This window comes from Somniosus microcephalus, chromosome 20, assembly GCF_052327205.1.
Source record: "Somniosus microcephalus isolate GS21.2 chromosome 20, FLI_Smic_1.0, whole genome shotgun sequence".
Classification (NCBI taxonomy): domain Eukaryota; kingdom Metazoa; phylum Chordata; class Chondrichthyes; order Squaliformes; family Somniosidae; genus Somniosus; species Somniosus microcephalus.
Genome location: NC_141006.1, coordinates 66,751,809 through 66,772,375, shown reverse-complemented (window position 1 = coordinate 66,772,375; position 20,567 = coordinate 66,751,809). Strand labels below are relative to the sequence as shown.

Below are 20,567 nucleotides of genomic sequence, written 5' to 3'. Positions count from 1 at the left end.
CACAAATACTATTGGGCTTCGTTGGCAAAGTTGTCTCTAAGAAGTTCAGTTGCCTCTTTCATACCAAACACCTAATTCTCCTTCATCAACTAATTCTCTACAGCCCAGTCGACCTTGCAAAGTCCTCCTCACCAACATCTGAGGACCTGTGCCAAAATTGGGAGAGCTGTCCCACAGACTAGTCAAGCAACAGCCTGACCTAGTTATACTCACAGAATCATACCTTTCAGCCAATATCCCAAACTCCTTCATCACCATCCCTGGGTACGTCCTGTCCCATCGGCAGGACAGACCCACCAGGGGTGGCGGCAAAGTGGTATACAGTTGGGAAGGAGTGGCCCTGGGAGTCCTCAACATTGACTCTGGACCCCATGAAGTCTCATGGCTTCAGGTCAAGCATGGGCAAGGAAACCTCCTGCTGATTACCACCTACCACCCTCCCTCAGCTGATGAATCAGTACTCCGCCATGTTGAACACCACTTGGCAGAAGCACTGAGAGTAGCAAGGGCACAGAATGGACTCTGGGTGAGGGACTTCAATGTCCATCACCAACTGGCTCGGTAGCACCACTACTGACCGAGCTGGCCGAGTCCTGAAGGACATAACTGCCAGTCTGGGCCTGCAACAGGTGGTGAGAGAACCAACACGAGGGAAAAACCTACTTGACCTCGTCCTCACCAATCTACCTGTCGCAGATGCATCTGTCCATGACAGTACTGGTAGCAGTGACCACCGCACAGTCATTGCGGAGACGAAGTCCTGCCTTCACACGGAGGACAGCCTCCATTGTGTTGTGTGACACTACCACTGTGCTAAATGGGATAGATTCAGAACAGATTGAGCAACTCAAAACTAGGCATCCATGAGGCACTGCGGGCCATCAGCAGCAGAATTGTATTCCACCACAATCTGTAACCTCATGGCCTGGCATATCCCTCACTTTACCATTACCATCAAGCCAGGGGACCAACCCTGGTTCAATAAAGAGTGTAGAAGAGCATGCCAGGAGCAGCACCAGGCGTACCTAAAAATGAGGTGCCAACCTGGGGAAGCTGCAACACAGGAATACATGCATGCTAAAAAGTAGAAGCAGCATGCTATAGACAGGGCTAAGCGATCCCACAATCAACGGATCTGATCAAAGCTCTGCAGTCCTACCACATCCAGTCGTGAATGGTGGTGGGCCATTAAACAACTGACGGGAGGAGGAGACTCCATGAATATCCCAGAAGGAGACCATTTTGCCCATCGTGTTTGCACCGGTCGAAAAGGCTATCCAGCCTCATCCCACTTTCCAGCTCTTGGTCCGTAGCCCTGTAGGTTACAGCACTAAGTGCATATCCAAGTACTTTTTAAATATGATGAGGGTTTCTGCCTCGACCACCCTTTCAGACAGCGTGATCTAGACTCCCACTGCCCTCTAGGTGAAAAAATTTCTCAACTCCCCTCTAATCCTTCTACCAATTACTTTAAATCTATTGCCACCTGGTTACTTTTTCTCTGCTAAAAGAAATAGGTGCTTCCTATCCACTCTATCTGGGCACCTCACAATTTTATACACCTCAATTAAGTCTCCCCTCAGCCTCCTCTGTTCCAAAGAAAACAACCCCATCCTATCCAATCTTTCCTTATATCTAAAATTCTCCAGTCCTGGCAATATCCTTGTAAATTTCCTCTGTACCCTCTCTAGTGCAATCACATCTTTCCTGTAATGTGGTGACCAGAACTGTACACAGTACTCTACCTGTGGCATAACTAGTGTTTTATACAATTCTAGCATAACCACTCTGCTCTTATATTCTATGCCTTGGCTAATAAAGGAAAGTATCCTGTATGCCTTCTTAGCCACCTTATCTACCTGTCCTGCTACCTTCAGGGATCTGTGGACATGCACTCCAAGGTCCCTCTGTTCCTCTACATTTCTCAGTATCCTACCATTTATTGAGTATTCCCTTGCCTTGTTTGCCCTCCCCAAATGCATTACCTCATACTTTTCCAGATTGAATTCCACTTGCCACTTTTCTGCCCACCTGACCAGTCATGATATCTTCCTACAGACTACAGCTATCTTCCTCGCTATCAACCACACGGCCAATTTTTGTATCATCTGCAAACTTCTTAATCATGCCCCCTACCATGAAATCTAAATCATTGATATATACCACAAAAAGCAGGGGACCTAGTACTGAGCCCTGTGGAACCCCACTGGAAACAGCCAGTCATAAAAACATTTATCGACCATTACCCTTTGCTTCCTGCCACTGAACCAATTTTGGATCCAATTTGCCACTTTCCCTTGGATCCCATGGGCTTTTACTTTTCTGACCAATCTGCCATGTGGGACCTTGTCAGAAGCTTTGCTAAAATCCATGTAGACTACATCAACTGCACTACCCTCATCAACCCTCCTTGTTACCTCCTCAAAAAATTCAGTCAACTTAGTCAGACACAACCTTCCCTTAACAAATCCATGCCGACTGTCCTTGATTAATCTGTGACTTTTTAAATGATGATTTATACTGTCCCTCAGAATTTTTTCCAATAATTTTCCCACCATCGAGGTTAGGTTGACTGTCCTGTAATTACTCAGTCTATCCCTTTCTCCTTTTTTAAACAATGGCACAACGTTAGCTGTCCTCCAGTCCTCTGGCACCACGCCTGTAGCCAGGGAGGATTAGAAAATGATGGTCAGAGCCTCTGCTATTTCCTCCCTTGCCTCTCAACAGCCTGGGATACATTTAATCCAGGCCTGGTGATTTATCTACTTTCAAAGATGCTAAACCTCTTAATACTTCCTCTCTCTCTATGTTTATCCCATCTAATATTTCACACTCCTTGAGGAACAGCACCTCATCTTTTGATTAAGCACTTTACAGTCCCCCAGACTCAACATGGAGTTCAACAATTTCAGATCATAACCTCTGCCCCCCATTTTTTTCAGATAGCAGTTGCTGATTCTGCTATTCCCATCTACACCTCTTCCAGACCCATCTTTTGTTTCTTTACTTGTCCCATTACCACCCCCTTTTGCCTTGCACCATCATCCATTTTGTCATTCAATCTCTCCTGCCTTCCACCCTATCATAGACCTTCCCTTCCCCTGCCTCTGTACTTGCTTAAAACCTGTTACATCTGTAACATTTTCCAGTTCTGATGAAAGGTCATTGACCTGAAACGTTAACTCTGTGTCTCACTCCACAGATGCTGTCTGACCTGCTGAGTATTTCCAGCATTTTCTGTTTTTATTTCAGATTTCCAGCATCCGCAGTATTTTGCTTTTGCACAGGTTTTTTAAAAATCTTGAGCAGTTCAGCCCATCCTATCTGACTAGGTCTTGCCGTGACGTATGTTTCCCAAGCAACGAGGCAGGTCCAGTGACTAGAAACAAAACCGTAACACGTGCAGTTGGGTTCTCCGATGTTGATTGAAACCCACAAAACAAACAGGGTAATTGCCACATAACCAAACCCTCAACTTGGCGGGACTGCTCCTTAAATTCACACAGCAAGGCCTGATTCAACATGAACCTTTAATAATTTACTGTTGATTATGAACATTTAATGGGCTCATACCAGATTCCCCTCTCTGCTATTTAAATGGGATAATAGAGAAAGAAATCTGGTACATGCTCTCTTACTGCTCCTGTAGTAACATCGCTGACAGTAAATACTACCTACAGTTTGCAGATTTTCTTTAACCTTAGTCTTTTGCTCTGATTGTGCAATAAATTTGGAGCACAAGATGTAAATAGTGGCTCGATTAAGTCATCATGTATTTCCTGCCTTGCACACATAGTAAAAATAACTATCTAAATACCTCACCAGGGTATTTTCTTCACCACCCATCCCAGAGATTTTATGGCACTGGCAACCATATATTTCCACGACCTATTGCACGGAAACAGAGGGGGGGAAAAATAGCAACAACTCACCTTGAAGGAGGTCCAAGGTCTGCCGAGAATCACCATGAATCCTGATGAGCTGCCAGTCAAAGTCATCATCAGTACCTTGGACATATTCACAGGGACCAGAATCTTCATCAAAGGTGCATTCACCTGTTGACAATGGAGCAGACAGTTTAGTTTTCCTGTGGCATTTTCAGTGATCTACCCAACTCACTGAACCAAGCCAGCAAGAAACCAACATAAAGGGTTCTTTTCTCACCAATGTTTTCCCCTTCCCTGAAAGCATCGTCTTCTTCCTGGGGCAAAGTTCCAAACGACACCTGTTGCCCTCTGGTAACTTTGCCCAGGTAGCCACTATTCATGAGACAGCCTGGATGGATATTTTACCACAGGGACCATCCCAGCAAAGCCCAATCCTGTACTCCCCACTGTCTCCACACACACACACACACACACACACAGTTTTAGTGGAAGTTGATGGATAACAATCAGAGGTGGAAACCCTGACCAACTTTCCCCTCCCTAACTCAAGCCTATAATAGACTCCAACCCCAACCTGGTTGAAATCAGCTAATCAGCACAGATTGAGCCTCGGGCCTTCCTGGTCTTCACTAGCTACTCACTAGAATAAACCAATCGCCTTGCGGGGCCATCAATGTACAAGGGGCTTTTAAAAGACTAGAGAAGCTGGGGTTGTTCTTAGAGTAGCAAAGGACATTTAATGGAGCTGTTCAAAATTGTGAAGGATTTTGAAAGAGTAAATAAGGAGAAACCGTTTCCACCGGCAGGAGGGTTGGTAACCAAAGGAAATAGATTTAAAATACAGGAAACTCTTTTTTATCCGGCACCGACAGGACCGGCGTGGTGCCAGTTGATCAAAAAGTCCGGATTACAGAGAGGTATGCTTACCAAGGTACGAGAGCCCCGTGCACGGCCACAGGTGCAGGAGCCCCGGTTACACGGCCACTAATATATAGTAAAACTTACCTGAACCTACTCCTGAATTTTGCCGGTTAAGAGCGATTTCTGGATATTTAGGTGCCGGTTAAAAGAGAGTTTCCTGCAATTGGCAAAAGAACCAGAGGGCAGATAAGGAGACATTATTTTACACAGCGAGTTGTTTTGATCTGGAATGCACTGCCTGAAAGGGTGGTGGGAAACAGATTCAATGATAACTTTCAAATAGGAATGGGATATATACTTGAAAAGGAAAAAATTGCAGAGTTGTGGGGAAAGAGCAGGCGAGTGGGACTAATTGGATAAGCTCTTTCAAAGAGACAGCACAGAAAGCTGGTTAACGGAACTACCAATTGATCAAGGGGAGAATTCCACCAATTCGTTGGTACTCGTTCATGTTGGATTCAATGGGGGAGAAATTCGGTTGTTAGCGCCATCGATTAACGCCTAAAGATGCCGAGAAGTGGGGCGCTAGCCAATTTCCGGGCGGGCGCAAGGCGCCTAGCGCCTCACCCCATATTGAGCATGCATTTAGCGCCGGCGCTAAATCTTAGCGCCCGCTCATGGGCGCAGGCTGATTATGACGTCATTTGAGTGTGCAACGCCTTTTGGGCGCCCCGGACCGGAAATTCAGTGGTGCCTCCCTCCGTAGCGCCTGGTGCTAATAGTGACAGCTTACCTGGGCCTTACCAAGTCACTCTCGGGCTGGAGGAGCATTATTTAAAGGGGACTGGTGTGATTTAAAAGCGGCAGCCATTTTGGAGCACAACTTCCTCGAGAGCTACAAAGAGTTGCTGAGCTGCACACAGAGAGCCATTTGACCACTGAGCCAACGCAGGCAGACGATCTTCAGCCTTCTGACCATCACCTTGCTGTTGGTGAGCCTTGACAACGGGGGACCTTCCTGTGGGCACTTATTATGGGGGCTGCATTGGAGGGGAACGTCCTGCTGCTGAATCATCTGGAAAGGGCACTAAGACGCTGGGAGAGGGGGGCGGGCATGGCCAGACGGAGGAGGGCCAACAGACGTCGCCACAGCAGACCTTACGCTGGCAGGGTTTTCCGACAGCAGTTTTCCTACATGAATATGCCGGAGGAGCAGTGTGTCAGAAGGCTGCGATTTAGAAAGGAGGTGGTGACTGAGCTGTGCCAGCTGCTTCAGCCAAATCTGCAGCCTCAGATAAGGTGCAGGACATCTCTGTCGGTGGCTGAGAAGATGCCTGCTGGCCTGAACTTCTACGCGAGCGGCTCTTCTCAGGCTGCGCGTCAGAGGCTGATCAGAAGTAGCTTCTAGGCCCCTCTCACGGAATGCTTGCTGCCATTCTAAGAACAGGAATGGAACCGGTCTGATACCCCCAAGCCTGTGAAGGGCAAGATGCATGTAAATAGCAGGCATGGCCATTGTAAATGAAGAAAGTGTTTCATTACACAAAATGTGGTTCCTTCAAACATGAGAAAGCTATGGCAACAGAAAGCAAAACCACTGTAATACACTGACACATAACTGACTCTCACACCCGGGAGACTGTCCAAAACATAAATCACATTCCGACCATCTTCCTTGGCCTTGATTCCACTGCGCCAACCAAAGCATCCAATGCCCCATCAGTGAGGCGTTCCGCCCTCTGCCTCACCCTTTCCATGTCTTGCTAGGCTGGTGCGCCACAGGTAGGCTCCCACCGCTTTGAAGGCCTACAAGGCAGTGAGTGTGTCTGGTGATGCCAATTGACCTGCCCCTTTAAGAGCTGGCCGGCACCAGTGTGTCTCAGGGAAAGTGATTACTGACAGCACCCTCACTGCGCCCCGCTGCCGCGAAATTGGGTTGTGCCGCCAGGTTAGCGCCTTAAGAGTAGCGTGCAGTGCCTGATTTAGCGCCGCAATCACCTTTAGGGGCGCTGCAACCCAATATCGCGCTAGGTGGCGCTAAATTGCGCCTGGTGCTAAACTTTGCGCATCGCCAGAACTAGTGCCCCAAACGTGGCTATACCGAATTTCTAGGCCATAGAGACTGGCATCTGTGAGTTGGCATTTTGAGTCTATATTACTAAATGCAGCTCTCTTAACCCAGCGGCAGAACCGTAGGCCCACAAGAGAGCGGTCTGCAATTTTGCCACTAGGATAGTGAGCCTGATTTAATAGTGTTAATGTGGGGAGCCAGTTCACAGGCGCCTGTCTCTCAGAATACATAGCATTAAATAGAGTCTACAACACAGAAATAGGCCATTCGGCTCAACAAGTTTATGCCAGTGTTTATGCTCCACACGAGCCTCCTCTAACCCTAACCGAATGAAATCAGTATATAAAAATAAACTTCCACTGTGCCCTACTGTTCTCGCAATGTTTCATCTTTGACTCTTAAGTTCTGGGTTTGGCATCAGGAACATGGCACCAATCTGGAGACCTACCACCACTGAGTGGGTCACCTCCTTGTGTGAGAGCCATAGTCCACATTGAACACTCTGGAGCCTCCATTTATCATAAAATCAGACAGCACAGAAAGAGGCCATTCGGCCCATCATGCCTATGCCGACTCTTTCAAAGAGCTATCCAATTAGTCCCACTCCTCTGTTCTTTCCCCATAGCCCTGCAAATGTTTCCTTTTCAAGTATATATGTTTCCTTTTAAGTATATACAGTAAAACCTGGTCCTACGGACATCATAAAATACGGACACTTCATGATAGTTCCAAATATTTTACATTCTACATTCTAAAAGATACAAGAGGCACTCTGAAATGACGGATATTCGCAAATTACGAACTATGGACAAGCCTTTAATGTAACAAGCCCTATTTGTTCAGCATCTTTTACACCTTAACGCAAGGGACACGGGCCCCTGTAAAGCTTTACACGAGCAATGTCACTGGTGCCTAATAATAAGGGGCTGATTGCAATTAAGTTTCCCTGTAGTAACCTGGGAGGTTATGAGTAACCTGATCCACCAGGTGGTGCTGTGGCAATTGCTCTCCTGAGTTAAGTCTGATCTGTACTGTTGTACTCTTTGTTTTTGCTGCCTCATGGCAGAAGCTTTTATGTGCAAGGGTTGATTAAACCATGTTACGGAGTTAACCTGTGTCTGTCTCCATCTATGGCCAGCTCAAGATACCACATTCCCCATGACTAATGACCATGAAATGTAAGGCATATGTTTTAAGTCAATGGAGTCAAAAGCCCATGCTGTCCATGAGCTCAGCAGTAGGATCCCCTGCCTAATACAGTGGCCTTTTAAAGTCGTACAGCACAGGAGACGGCCTTTATGCCTGTGGTGGTACTTGAAAAAGCTATCCAATTAGTCATGATCTCCCGCTCTTTCTCATAGACCTGCAAAGTTTTACTTTTCAAGTATATATTCAATTCCCTTTTGAAAGTTACTGTTGAAACTGCTTCCACCACCCTTTCAGGCAGTGTATTCCAGATCATAAAAACTCCCTGGTTCTTTTGCCAATCATCTTAAATCTGTGTCCTCTGGTAACCTTTAACAGAAATGCTCAGGATCCACAAATTCAAGTCCTGGACGTCACTGAAGGGGCAAAGATCTCCTCCTTCGCATCATCAGGAGATGGCAGTGGTGAAGAATACTGCACAGGTGTGTCATTGATGCCAAATTACCATCTAAAAAACACCATTAAATGTGTGTCATCACTCTAGATTTTTTTTTACTCACTTGCCCGGTGATTTCAACGGCAATGGTTGATCTCAGCATGAATACCAACTGTCGTCATGGAAATCAAGCCAGGAAATCAGAGAAGCGAAGCAATAACACAGGTTTAATGGATTTGTACCAATCACTCTGCGTCCCATTGTTATATTCATGGGATGATAAGCTAAGAGCCAAGTGGGAACTGCTACAGAACAATTTCTAGCGAGATACCAGTCTTACGAACCGCAAGTCTCGGGGCGGGGGGTTGGGTGGGGGGGGGGGGGGGGAGTCCAATTTTCTTGCCAGCAGCTTTCTGTTCACTCATACAAGGGAGAGTTGCATCACAGAATACACATAAACAAAAGCACAGATAAAAGAGGAAACACACAGGACTATAAATCATTTCAGTCCTTCATGTCTCCAAAGAGCTGGTTACTTCTCATGAGCTGATAGCAAGCCAGAATCTGCAAGCAACCCAAGTCAATGTGAACAAAAATTCAGTATCCAAAATGGTGGCCGATGAACGCACTCTACCTGCCATAATGTTTTCGTCAGTGCCATTCGTAGAAGAATAAATAGTCCAATTTATGCTTCGCTATAAGGATTGTGGTCTTTGAAACTCTCCAAAGAATAATATTGCTAGATGGAAGAAGAAAATCTCGGAGAAGATCTTAGCATCCAGAGAAGCTGGGCAGCATCAGGAGAGGCCACCTGCTCTAGTCAAATTTATTTGTGGTCACTTTGGTGAGGGGTGCCATTGCTGGGGAATGGAAGATTCTTTTCATTCTGCATAAACAAATGTCAACATTAGCAATCTCAGCTCAAGTGTAGCAGGTTCAATGTGAAGTAAAGCTCCCTCGACACTGCACAATGATCTGTCTCAACCCCAGAAGAGCATCCTCTAATAAATCAGTGTGAACTTTTTCCCCACAGATCAGCCCCTATGATCTCTCTCGGGTTGTGGATTTATGTGGAACTATGGACAGTTTTGTGCATACCCATTGGGAACTGTGTTGAGCTTGCAAAGCTTTATTTCTTCCTTACAATTTCCTCATGTATCTCTCCTCCTCTGAAGGTAGTGACTCCTGCTGGAGTATAGTTCCAGCAGGGCACCAGCAGCCCTCTGGTACCTCAAGGAAGTAGCCATTCTTCATGTAGGAGTCAAGATGGTGACGATCAGCAGAGATTCTGACCATGGTAGACCACATTACTGATCCATTCCTACCCTCGCACAACATTTTCCAGCAGAGGTGCTTGAATAGCAATCAAAAGCAGAAGTCCTGGTTGACCTGACTACTTCCTATCCCAGGAATATTAAAACCAACTGAGCACTTCCACCACAGCTCCAGCTAACAAAAGCAACTTGCATTTATATAGCGCCTTTAATGTAGTAAAATGTCCCATAGCGCTTCACAGGAACGTTATCAAAATTTGACAACGACTCACCTAGAGCTATTAGAACAGGTGACCAAAAGCTTGGCCAAAGAGGTAGGTTATAAGCAGCATCTTAAAGGAGGAGAGAGAGGTGGAGAGATGAAGTGGTTTAGAAAAGGAATTGCAAAGTTTAGAGCCTAGGTACCTGAAAGCACCAATGGTGGAGCGATGAAAATCAGCAATGCACAGGAGGCCAGAATTGGAGGAATGCAGAGTTCTCACAGGGTTGTAGGATGTCACAGAGATATGGAACTAACTCAGCAAAGAACAACAATTAAACAAGGGAATAATCACATTGTTGTTTGTGGGATCTTGCTGTGTGCAAATTAGCTGCTGCGTTTCCTACATTACAGTGACTATACTTTAAAGGTACTTCATTGGCTGTAAAACACTTTGGGATGTCTTAAGGTTGTGAAAGGTGCTATATAAATGCAAGCCTTTCTTTCAGTGCAATCTCAAGAGTGTTAATGATCTGAGATGGTTTTCTTTATGTCTTAACCACAGTCCTCAAATTGTTTATCTGGTTTGAATTAAATTATTGCATTTCAATGGAATAATTAATTTCAATCATTCTAGATGGGGCACAATAGTGTAGGAAAAGCGGCAGCTAATTTGCACACAGCAAGCTCCCACAAACAGCAATGTGACAATGACCCGATAATCTGTTTTTTTTGTGATGTTGATGCCGAGGGAAGAGGTCATGGAATGTTTTGGGAGTCACAACGCAGCTTGTGTTGAGCAGAGCACAGGATTAACTCCAGTAAAGAATGAGGGAGTAAAAGAGAGAGACAGAGCAAAAAAGAAAGACAGACAGAAGTAAAGACAGAAAGAGATATAGACAGGCAGACTGATAGCCACAGGGGGAAAGACACAGAGAGGGAGAAAGACACAGTGATAGAGAGATACAGAGGGAGACAAACAGACAGAGAGACACACACAAAAAGAAAGATATAAACAGACAAGAGATAGACAGACTGACATAGCCATAGGGAGAAAGACAAGAAAAATCAGAGATAGAGACAGAAAGAGAAAGGAAGAGATAGAGACAGACAGACAGAGATGGAGAGATAGAGAGAGACATGCGCACATAAAAAGAGATACAAAGAGAAAGATTTGGATCTGGGACTGACATGATTTGGATGCTGATAGTAGGCAGCAGATGACATTCATAGTTCAAAGCAGTAGAGAAATAAACCATCAAATCTGATATAAATATCAGGAAATGTACAATAGTACACAATTATGTGGAGTTACCCATTCTGTTTTTCCCATTACTTCTTATTGCTAACTTCATGCTTTCTTCCCTCTAGTGATTTAACCACAGTCATTATTTAAAACCACGCCGTCAGTGGAAAAAGTCCCAAGCGACCAAGTGTCACCGCTCCAATTACCTGACGCAAGCTCAATGATTCCTGCACGGCCATAACTTAAGGTGTATGAGATGCTGCTTTATTTCATGCTCATTTATCATCAATGAAAAAAGCGTTAATCTTCCCTGGATTCTTTTTCAGTTTAGCAATTTTTCATACTTTGTCTTATATCCATATTAAACCAAAGTCACATTTATAATTCGTTAAAATTTTGAAAAACAGCTTTTTATATTTACAATCATAGAAGTTTATGGCACAGAAGGAGGCCATTTGGCCCATGCCGGCCAAAAAAGGAGCTATCCAGTCTAATCCCACTTTGTAGGTTATGGCACTTTAAGTGCATATCCAAGTACTTTTTAAATACCGAGTGTGTCTGCCTCTACCACCCTTTCAGGCAGTTAGCTCCAGACCCCCACCACCCTCTAGGTGAAATAATTTCTCTTCAACTCCCCTCTAATCCTTCAACCAATTACTTTAAATCTATGCCCCCTGGTTATTGACCTCTCTGCTAAGGGAAATAGGTCATAGAATCATAGAATGGTTACAGCACAGAAGGAGGCCATTCAGCCCGTACCGGCTCTCTGCAAGAGCACTTCAGCTAGTCCCACTCCACCACCCTTTCCCCGCAGCCCTGCAATTACCAATTACAGGAAACTCTTTTTTATCCGGCACCGATGGGACCGGCATGGTGCCGGTTGATCAAAAAGTCCGGATTACAGAGAGGTATACTTACTAAGGTACGAGAGCCCCATGTCCCTGTTGCAGGAACCCCGGTTACACAGCCACAGATCCAGGCGTCCCTGTTGCATGGCAACTAATATGACGTAAAACTTAGCTGAACCTACTTCTAAATTTCACCGGTTAAGAGAGATTTCCGGTTATTTAGGTGCTGGTAAAAAGAGAGTTTCCTGTACCAATTATCCAATTCCCTTTTGAAAGCCACGATTGAATATGCCTCCACCTTCCTCTCGGGCAGTGCATTCCAGATCCTAACCACTCGCTGCGTAAAAAAGTTTCCCCTCATGTCGCCTTTGGTTCTTCTGCCAATCACCTTAAATTTGTGTCCTCTGGTTCTCGACCCTTCCACCAATGGGAACAGGTTCTCTCTATCTACTCTGTCTAAGACCCCTGGTGATTTTGAACACCTCTATCAAATTTCCTCTCAACCTTCTCTGTTCTAAGGAGAACAACCCCAGCTTCCCCACTCCATCCACGTAACTGAAGTCCCTCATCCCTGGAATCATTCTTGTAAATCTTTTCTGCACCCTTTCGAAGGCCTTCACATCCTTCCTAAAGTGCGGTGCCCAGGTCCTTCCTATCCACTCTATTTAGGGCCCTCATAATTTTATACACCAGAATGAAATCTACTCTCAGCCTCCTCTGCTCCAAAGAAAACAACCACAGCCTATCCAATCTTTCCTCATAGCTAAAAGTCTCCAATACTGGCAACATCCTTGTAAATCTCCTCTGTACTGTACGCGGTACTCTAGGTGTGGCCTAACTAGTGTTTTATACAGTTCAAGCATAACCTCCATGCTCCTATATCCTATGACTCAGCTATCCCGTATGCCTTCTTAGCCACATTATCTACCTGTCCTGCTACCTTCAGGGATCAGTGGACATGCACTCCAAGGTCCCTCTGTTCCTCTACACTTCTCAGTATCTTACCATTTATTGTGCATTCCCTTGCCTTGTTAGCCCTCCCCAAATGCATTACCTCACACTTCTCTGGATTGAATTCCATTTGCCACTTTTCTACCCATCTGACCAGTCCATTGATATCTTCCTGCAATCTACAGTTTTCTTCCTCACTATCAACCACACGGCCAATTTTTGTATCATCTGCAAACTTCTTAATCATGCCCCCTACATTGAAGTCTAAATGATTGATATTTACCACAAAAAGTAAGGGACCTTGTACTGATCCCTGTGGAACGCCTCTGGAAACAGCTTTCCAGTCACAAAAACACCCGTTGATCATTACCCTTTGCTCCCTTCCACTGAGCCAATTTTGGATCCAACTTGCCACTTTCCCTTGGACCCCATGGGCCTATACTTTTCTGACCAGTCTGCCATGTGGGACCTTGTCAAAAGCCTTGCTAAAATCCATATTGACATCATCAAATTCACTACCCTCATCGACCCTTCTTGTTGCCTACTCAGAAAATTCAATGAAGTTAGTCAAACACGACCTTCCCTTAACAAATCCATGCCGACAGTCCTTGATTAATCCGTGCCTTTCTAAATGACTATCAAAACTGTCCCTCAGAATTTTTTCCAATAAAGTGTCAGGTTAGCCTGACTGGCCTTTAATTACTCGGGCTATCCTTTTCTCCCTTTTTAAACAACAGTACAATGTTAGCAATCCTCCAGCACCACGCCTGTAGCCAGAGAGGATTGGAAAATGAGGCTCAGTGCCGCCGTATTTCCCTCCTTACTTCTCTTAGCAGCCTGGGACACATTTATACCGGCCCTGGCGATTTATCTACTTTCAAAGATGCTAAACCCCTTAATATTTCCCCTCTCACTATGTTTATCTCATCTAATATTTCACACGCCTCCTCAACTACAATGTCTGCATCATCTCACTCTTTTGTGAAGACAGACGCAATGTATTCATTAAGAACCATACCCATGTCTTCCGCCTCCACACACAGGTTACCCTTTTGGTCTCTAATGGGCCCTACTCTTTCCTTAGTTATCCTCTTGCTCTTTATGTATTTATAAAACATCTTTGGGTTTTCCTTGATTTTACTTGCCAGTATTTTTCATGCCCTCTCTTTGCTTTCCTAATTTCCTTTTTAATTTCACCCCTGCACTTTCTATACTCCTCCAGGCTTTCTGCAGTATTGAGCCCTCGGTATCTGACAAAAGATGCCCTTGTTTGCCTTATTCTACCCTGTATGCTCCTTGACATCCAGAGGGCTCTAGATTTGGGAGTCCCACCCTTTTTCTTTGTAGGAACACATCTGCTCTGAACCATCACTATCTTCTCCTTGAATGACTCTCACTGCTCTGACACTGATTTACCTTCAAGTAGCTGTTTCCAATCACATGAATCACATCTCAGCTTAGTAAAATTGGCTTTTCCCCAATTGAGAACTTTTACTCCTGGTCTATCTTTGTCCTTTTCCATAATTACGCTAAATCTAACTGAATTATGATCACTACCACCAAAATGCTCTCCCACTGATACCCCTTCCATCTGCCCAGCTTCATTCCCTAAAACTAACTCCAGAACTGCCCCCTCTCTTGTTGGGCTTGCTACGTACTGGCTAATAAAGTTCTCCTGAATGCATTTTAAGAATTCTGCGCCCTTTATACCTCTTCACATTGGCAAACCAGTCTACAAAGGGGCAAAGTGCACTGAGTGCTGCGAGAGTTTGGTAAGTGGGAGAAAAGTCATTTAAGTGTATTTTGTGAATTTTAGTGTGTTAAAAAGTTAATTATTTGAAGTGAGTTTAATTTTTTAAGTGTATATTAGACTGCTGGGGAGTTTAAACCGGAAGTAGAATCCGGGTATAAAAGGGGCGGGACTAGTGCTGGTGCACAGAGTGCTGTGCACTGAGTGCTGCGAGAGTTTGGTAAGTGGAGAGTTCGGGCAAGTGGGAGGTGAGGGTGTGTTTTTGCTCTGTTTTGTTCCCCGCTCCCAGGCTCAGACAGCACTGTGGAGGCAGAGCAGCGAGATGAGTCAACCAAACAGGCCCCACAGACAGTATTCAAGGAGGAGGTTGGCGATCAGCTGGTTGGTTGGTTTTCTTCCTTCTCTTTTATACCTTTAAGTTGGTAAGTCCTATTGAATAGTGGTGTAATATTATCTATATCAGGGCAGAGGGTCTTCATAACTAATAAGAAATTTAATTAATTACATAGATATGGGTGAACAGGTGATGTGTCACTGTTGCGAAATGTGGGAGCCGGTGGACCCCATTGAGGCTCACAGAGATTACATTTGCGATAAGTGTTTGCTGCTAGAGGAACTCAAGCTCCATGTTAAAGAGCTTGAGACCAAGCTTCAGACACTGCAACACACCAGGGAGGGGGAGAAGTTCCTGGACTCTATGTTTCAGGAGGTGGTCACACCTATGAAATTAATTAATGCAGATGTAGTCCGTGGTCAGGGACAGGACGGTGTGACTACGAGTGAGGCAGGTACAGGGATCCAGGAGGAAGTGTTGAAGGAGCCGCAGCCCTTGCTCTTGTCAAGCAGGATCGAGGTTCTTACTCCCTGTGAGGGCGGGAGCGGGGACTGCAGGGAGGATGAGCAACCTGGCCACAGTACCGTGGTACAGGGGGCCATTCAAGTGGAGGGAGTAAAAAGAAATGTTGTAGTGGTAGGGGATAGTATCATTAGGGGGATAGATAGGGTTCTCTGCAGTCAAGAGCGGGAGTCCCGAAGGCTGTGTTGCCTGCCCGGTGCCAGGGTTAAGGACATCTCCTCTGGGCTGGAAAGAAGCTTGGAGTGGGAGGGGGAGGATCCAGTTGTCGTAGTCCATGTTGGTACAAACGATGTAGATAGGACAAGGAAGGCGGTTCTGTTAAAGGAGTATGAGCAGCTAGGGGTCAAATTAAAAAACAGAACCTCAAGGGTAATAATCTCTGGGTTATTACCTGAGCCACGAGCGAATTTGGATAGGATAAATAAAATTAAAGAGATAAATGCGTGGCTCAAAGACTGGTGTGGGAGAAATGGGTTTTGCTTCTTGGGACACTGGCACCAGTACTGGGACAGGAGGGGGCTGTTCCGTTGGGACGGACTCCACTTGGCCAGTGCTGGGACTAGAGTCCTGGCGAATCATATAACTAGGGCTGTAGAGAGGGCTTTAAGCTAATTAGTGGGGGGGGAGGTTTCTAGAGAGCAAATAATAGAAATGACAATGGAGAAGGTCATAGACTTAGGTAGCAGTGGGGGAATAAAAAAAGAGAACGTGTCAGGAAGGGACAGAAGGTATGGAGTAAAAGGTAAAGTAGTAAAAGGGGAAAAAACAGGAACTAAGTGTCACAAAACATATTTGAAAGTTCTTTATCTGAATGCACGTAGCATTCGGAACAAAATGAATGAGTTAACGGCACAAATAACTACATATGGGTATGATCTTGTAGCCATTACAGAAACATGGCTACAGGGTGACCATGACTGGGAATTAAACATACCAGGTTATTTAACAATCAGGAAGGACAGGCAGGAAGGGAGGGGAGGTGGGGTGGCTATGTTAATAAAGGAAGGAATCACTATAATAGAGAAGTGATATTGGGTCAAAGGAGCAGGATAGTGAAACAGTTTGGGTGGAGATAAGGAATAATAAGGGGAAAAAAACACTAGTGGGCGTAGTCTATAGCCCTCCGAACAGTTGCAACTCTGTTGGACGGAGTATTAATCAGGAAATAGTTGAGGCTTGTAATAAGGGAACAGCTATAATTATGGGGGATTTTAACTATCATATTAACTGGACAAATCAAATTGGGCAGAGCAGCCTTGAGGATGAGTTCATTGAGTGTATTAGTGATGGGTTTCTTGAGCAGTATGTAACTGAACCGACCAGGGGGCAAGCAACCTTAGATTTCGTCCTGTGTAATGAGACAGGATTAATTAAAAATGTCCTAGGGGAAAGGATCCCCTTGGAATGAGTGACCATAACATGGTTGAATTCCATATTCAATTAGAGGGTGAGAAGGTTGGATCTCAAACAAGCGTGCTAAGCTTGAATAAAGGAGACTATGAAGGTATGAGAGCGGAATTGATTAGCGTGGACTGGGAAAATAGATTAAAGGGTAAGACGGTACATGATCAGTGGTGTACATTTAAGGAGTTATTTTACAACTTCCAAAAAAAATATATTCCACTGAGGAGAAAAAAGGGTGTAAAAGAAAAGATAGCCATCCGTGGCTAAGTAAAGTAATTAAGGATAGTATCCGACTAAAAACAAGGGCATATAAGGTAGCCAAATCTAGTGGGAGGATAGAAGAGTGGGAAGTCTTTAAAAGACAGCAAAAAATAACTGAAAGATTGATTAAGAAAGGGAAGATAGATTATGAAAGTAAATTAGCAAAAAATATAAAAACAGATAGCAAAAGTTTCTATAGTTATATAAAAAGAAAAAGGGTGGCTAAAGTAAATGTTGGTCCCTTAGAGGATGAGACCGGGAAATTAATGGTGGGAAACATGGAGATGGCAAAAACGCTGAACAAATATTTTGTATCAGTCTTTACAGTAGAGGACACTAAGAATATCCCAACACTGGACAAACAGGGGCTCAAGGGGGGGAGGAGCTAAATACGATTAAAATCACTAAGGAAGTGCTACTTGGTAAAATAATGGGACTCAAGGCGGATAAATCCCCTGGACCTGATGGCTTACATCCTAGGGTCTTGAGGGAAGTGGCGTTAGGGACTGTGGATGCATTGGTAATAATTTTCCAAAACTCCCTGGACTCAGCAAAGGTCCCGGCAGATTGGAAAACTGCTAATGTAACACCCTTATTTAAAAAGGGTAGTAGACAGAAGGCTGGAAACTATAGACCTGTTAGCCTAACATCTGTGGTTGGTAAAATGTTAGAGTCCATTATTAAGGAGACAGTAACGGGACATTTGGATGAACATAATTTAATAGGACAAACTCAGCATGGTTTCATGAAGGGGAAGTCATGTTTGACAAATTAGCTTGAGTTCTTTGAGGAAGTAACAAACAGGGTGGATAAAGGGGAACCAGTGGACGTAGTGTATTTAGACTTCCAAAAGGCATTTGACAAGGTGCCACACAAAAGATTATTGCTCAAGATAAAAAATCACAGGATTGGGGGTAATATTCTGGCGTGGGTGGAGGATTGGCTCTCTAACAGAAAGCAGAGAGTTGGGATAAATGGTTCGTTCTCAGACTGGCAATCAGTAACTAGTGGTGTTCCGCAGGGGTCAGTGCTGGGTCCCCAACTCTTTACAATCTATATTAACGATTTGGAGGAGGGGACCGAGTGTAACATATCAAAGTTTGCAGATGATACAAAGATGGGAGGGAAAGTAGTGAGTGAGGAGGACATAAAAAACCTGCAAAGGGACATAGACAGGCTAAGTAAGTGGGCAGAGATTTGGCAGATGGAATACAATACTGGAAAGTGTGAGGTTATGCACTTTGGCAGGAAAAATCATAGAGCAAGTTATTATCTTAATGGCAAGAAACTGGAAAGTACTGTAGTACAAAGGGATCTGGGGGTCCTGGTGCATGAAACTCAAAAAGTTAGTATGCAGGTGCAGCAAGTGATCAAGAAGGCCAATGGAATGTTGGCTTTTATTGCTAGGGGGATAGAATATAAAAACAGGGAGGTATTGCTGCAGTTGTACAAGGAATTGGTAAGACCGCACCTGGAATACTGCATACAGTTTTGGTGTCCATACTTAAGAAAAGACATACTTGCTCTCGTGTCAGTACAAAGAAGGTTCATTCGGTTAATCCCGGGGATGAGGGGGTGGTCATATGAGGAGAGGTTGAGTAGCTTGGGACTCTACTCATTGGAGTTCAGAAGAATGAGAGGCGATCTTATTGAAACATATAAGATTGTGAAGGGGCTTGATCGGGTGGATGCGGTGAGGATGTTCCCAATGATGGGTGAAACTAGAACTAGGGGGCATAATCTTAGAATAAGGGGCTGCTCTTTCAAAACTGAGATGAGGAGAAACTTCTTCACTTAGAGGGTGGTAGGTTTGTGGAATTTGCTGCCCCAGAAAGCTGTGGAAGCTGCATCATTAAATAAATTTAAAGCAGAAATAGATTGTAAAGAAATCTGTTTGTCTTGATCCTGTATTTTCCTGTATTCGTTTTGCACTCATGTATATTACCCTCCCCCACACGGTGTATAGTTTCACTTCCTCTTTCCTGACTAACCTGGAAGGTTCCAGGTCTTGGCTCTTGGCTCCGCCCCTGACTTCTCTTACATAAAGATCCCAGGATCTGTATGACTCATTCCTGTGAACCAGTCGGCTTGCTGAGATGTTAGCTCTGATCTTAGTGATTAAAAGCCAACTTGTTAAGTCTATAACTTCTAGTTTTGTGGTTATTGAAGGCACATCAATTTTAATCACTAAAGAATACTAGGATGGACCGACTCCTAAAACCAGAGCGCCTGGACTTGGATCCACATTCTGCTGAAGCATCAAATCAATTTGGACACTGGCTCAAATGCTTCGAACTCTTCGCGGGGGCCTCATCCGCTAGCGAGGTAGATAAACTGAGTCTACTGACTACTCGCGTTAGTCATCGGATCTATTCGTTCATCCGGGACGCCACCTCTTACACGGAGGCCATCACTATCCTGAAGGCCCAATACTAGAGGCCGGTAAATGAAGTGTACGCCAGACATCTGCTGGCTACACGCAGGCAGCGACCTGAGGAATCAATGGACGATTTCTTACAGGGCCTAAAGGACTTGGTCCGGGACTGTAACTGCAAGGCCGTGACGGCCAACGTGTACTCTGACGAATTGGTCCGCGATTCCTTCATCACGGGCCTCAAATCGAATTATATCCGGCAGAGACTGCTGGAGAAGGAGGTCCTGGACTTAAAAAAGGCAGTGGCCACTGCGCAATCGCTGGACGTGGCCCAGAAAAACTCTGACTCTTATTCTTCCAGCCATGCGGCCCTCACCGCCTCGTGCGCGCCGAGCGGGCCGCCATCTTGGAATCAGCCATCTTCCCCATCCAGGTCTCAGACCAGCTCTACACCGCCGGAGTCCCCACACAGAAGTTCACCCAGGAGTCCTACTACAGCGGCTATGTCGCGAGGCCCGAAATGCTACTTCTGCGGCCAGGCCAAGCACCCCAGGCAACGATGCCCAGCGAAGGACGCTACATGCTTCAAATGTAAGAAAAAGGGGCATTTTAGCAAAGTCTGCAGGGGGAATCCGTTTTCCAACTCCGTCACCGCCTCGTGCGTGCCGTGCGGGCCGCCATCTTGGGATCCGCCATCTTTTCCCGACTCAACGGCCGCCCAGGGCCCAACAGTGGCTTCGATCACGGTGGATCAATCCAGGCCACACCCGTTGACAAAATCCATGATGGACATACAGGTAAACGGGAATTTAACGAAATGTTTAATTGACTGTGGGAGTACCGAGAGTTTTATCCACCCTAGCCTAGTACGGCGGCACTCATTAACGGTAACCCCTACACGGAGCAGAATTGCTATGGCTGCTAAGCCCCACACTTCGGACATTTTGGGCTACTGTGTGGTAACACTGACTGTAAAAGGCACGGACTACAAGGATTTTAAACT

The 20,567-nt window shown here is 45.1% G+C and overlaps 1 protein-coding gene across 7 annotated transcripts in view; it reads right to left on the bottom strand.

The window, feature by feature from the left end:
* Positions 1 to 20,567, bottom strand: part of ptprub (protein tyrosine phosphatase receptor type Ub) — a 1,172,978-nt gene that overhangs the window by 747,592 nt on the left and 404,819 nt on the right. For 6 of the 7 annotated variants that reach the window (XM_085962902.1, XM_085962905.1, XM_085962901.1 and 3 more), the window contains exon 3: positions 3,933 to 4,055. The exons of the other annotated variant lie outside the window; for it this stretch is intronic. In XM_085962902.1, the coding sequence (XP_085819028.1) occupies positions 3,933 to 4,055 (123 nt within the window). The remainder of the gene's footprint in view (positions 1 to 3,932; positions 4,056 to 20,567) is intronic. 7 annotated transcript variants of the gene reach the window in all.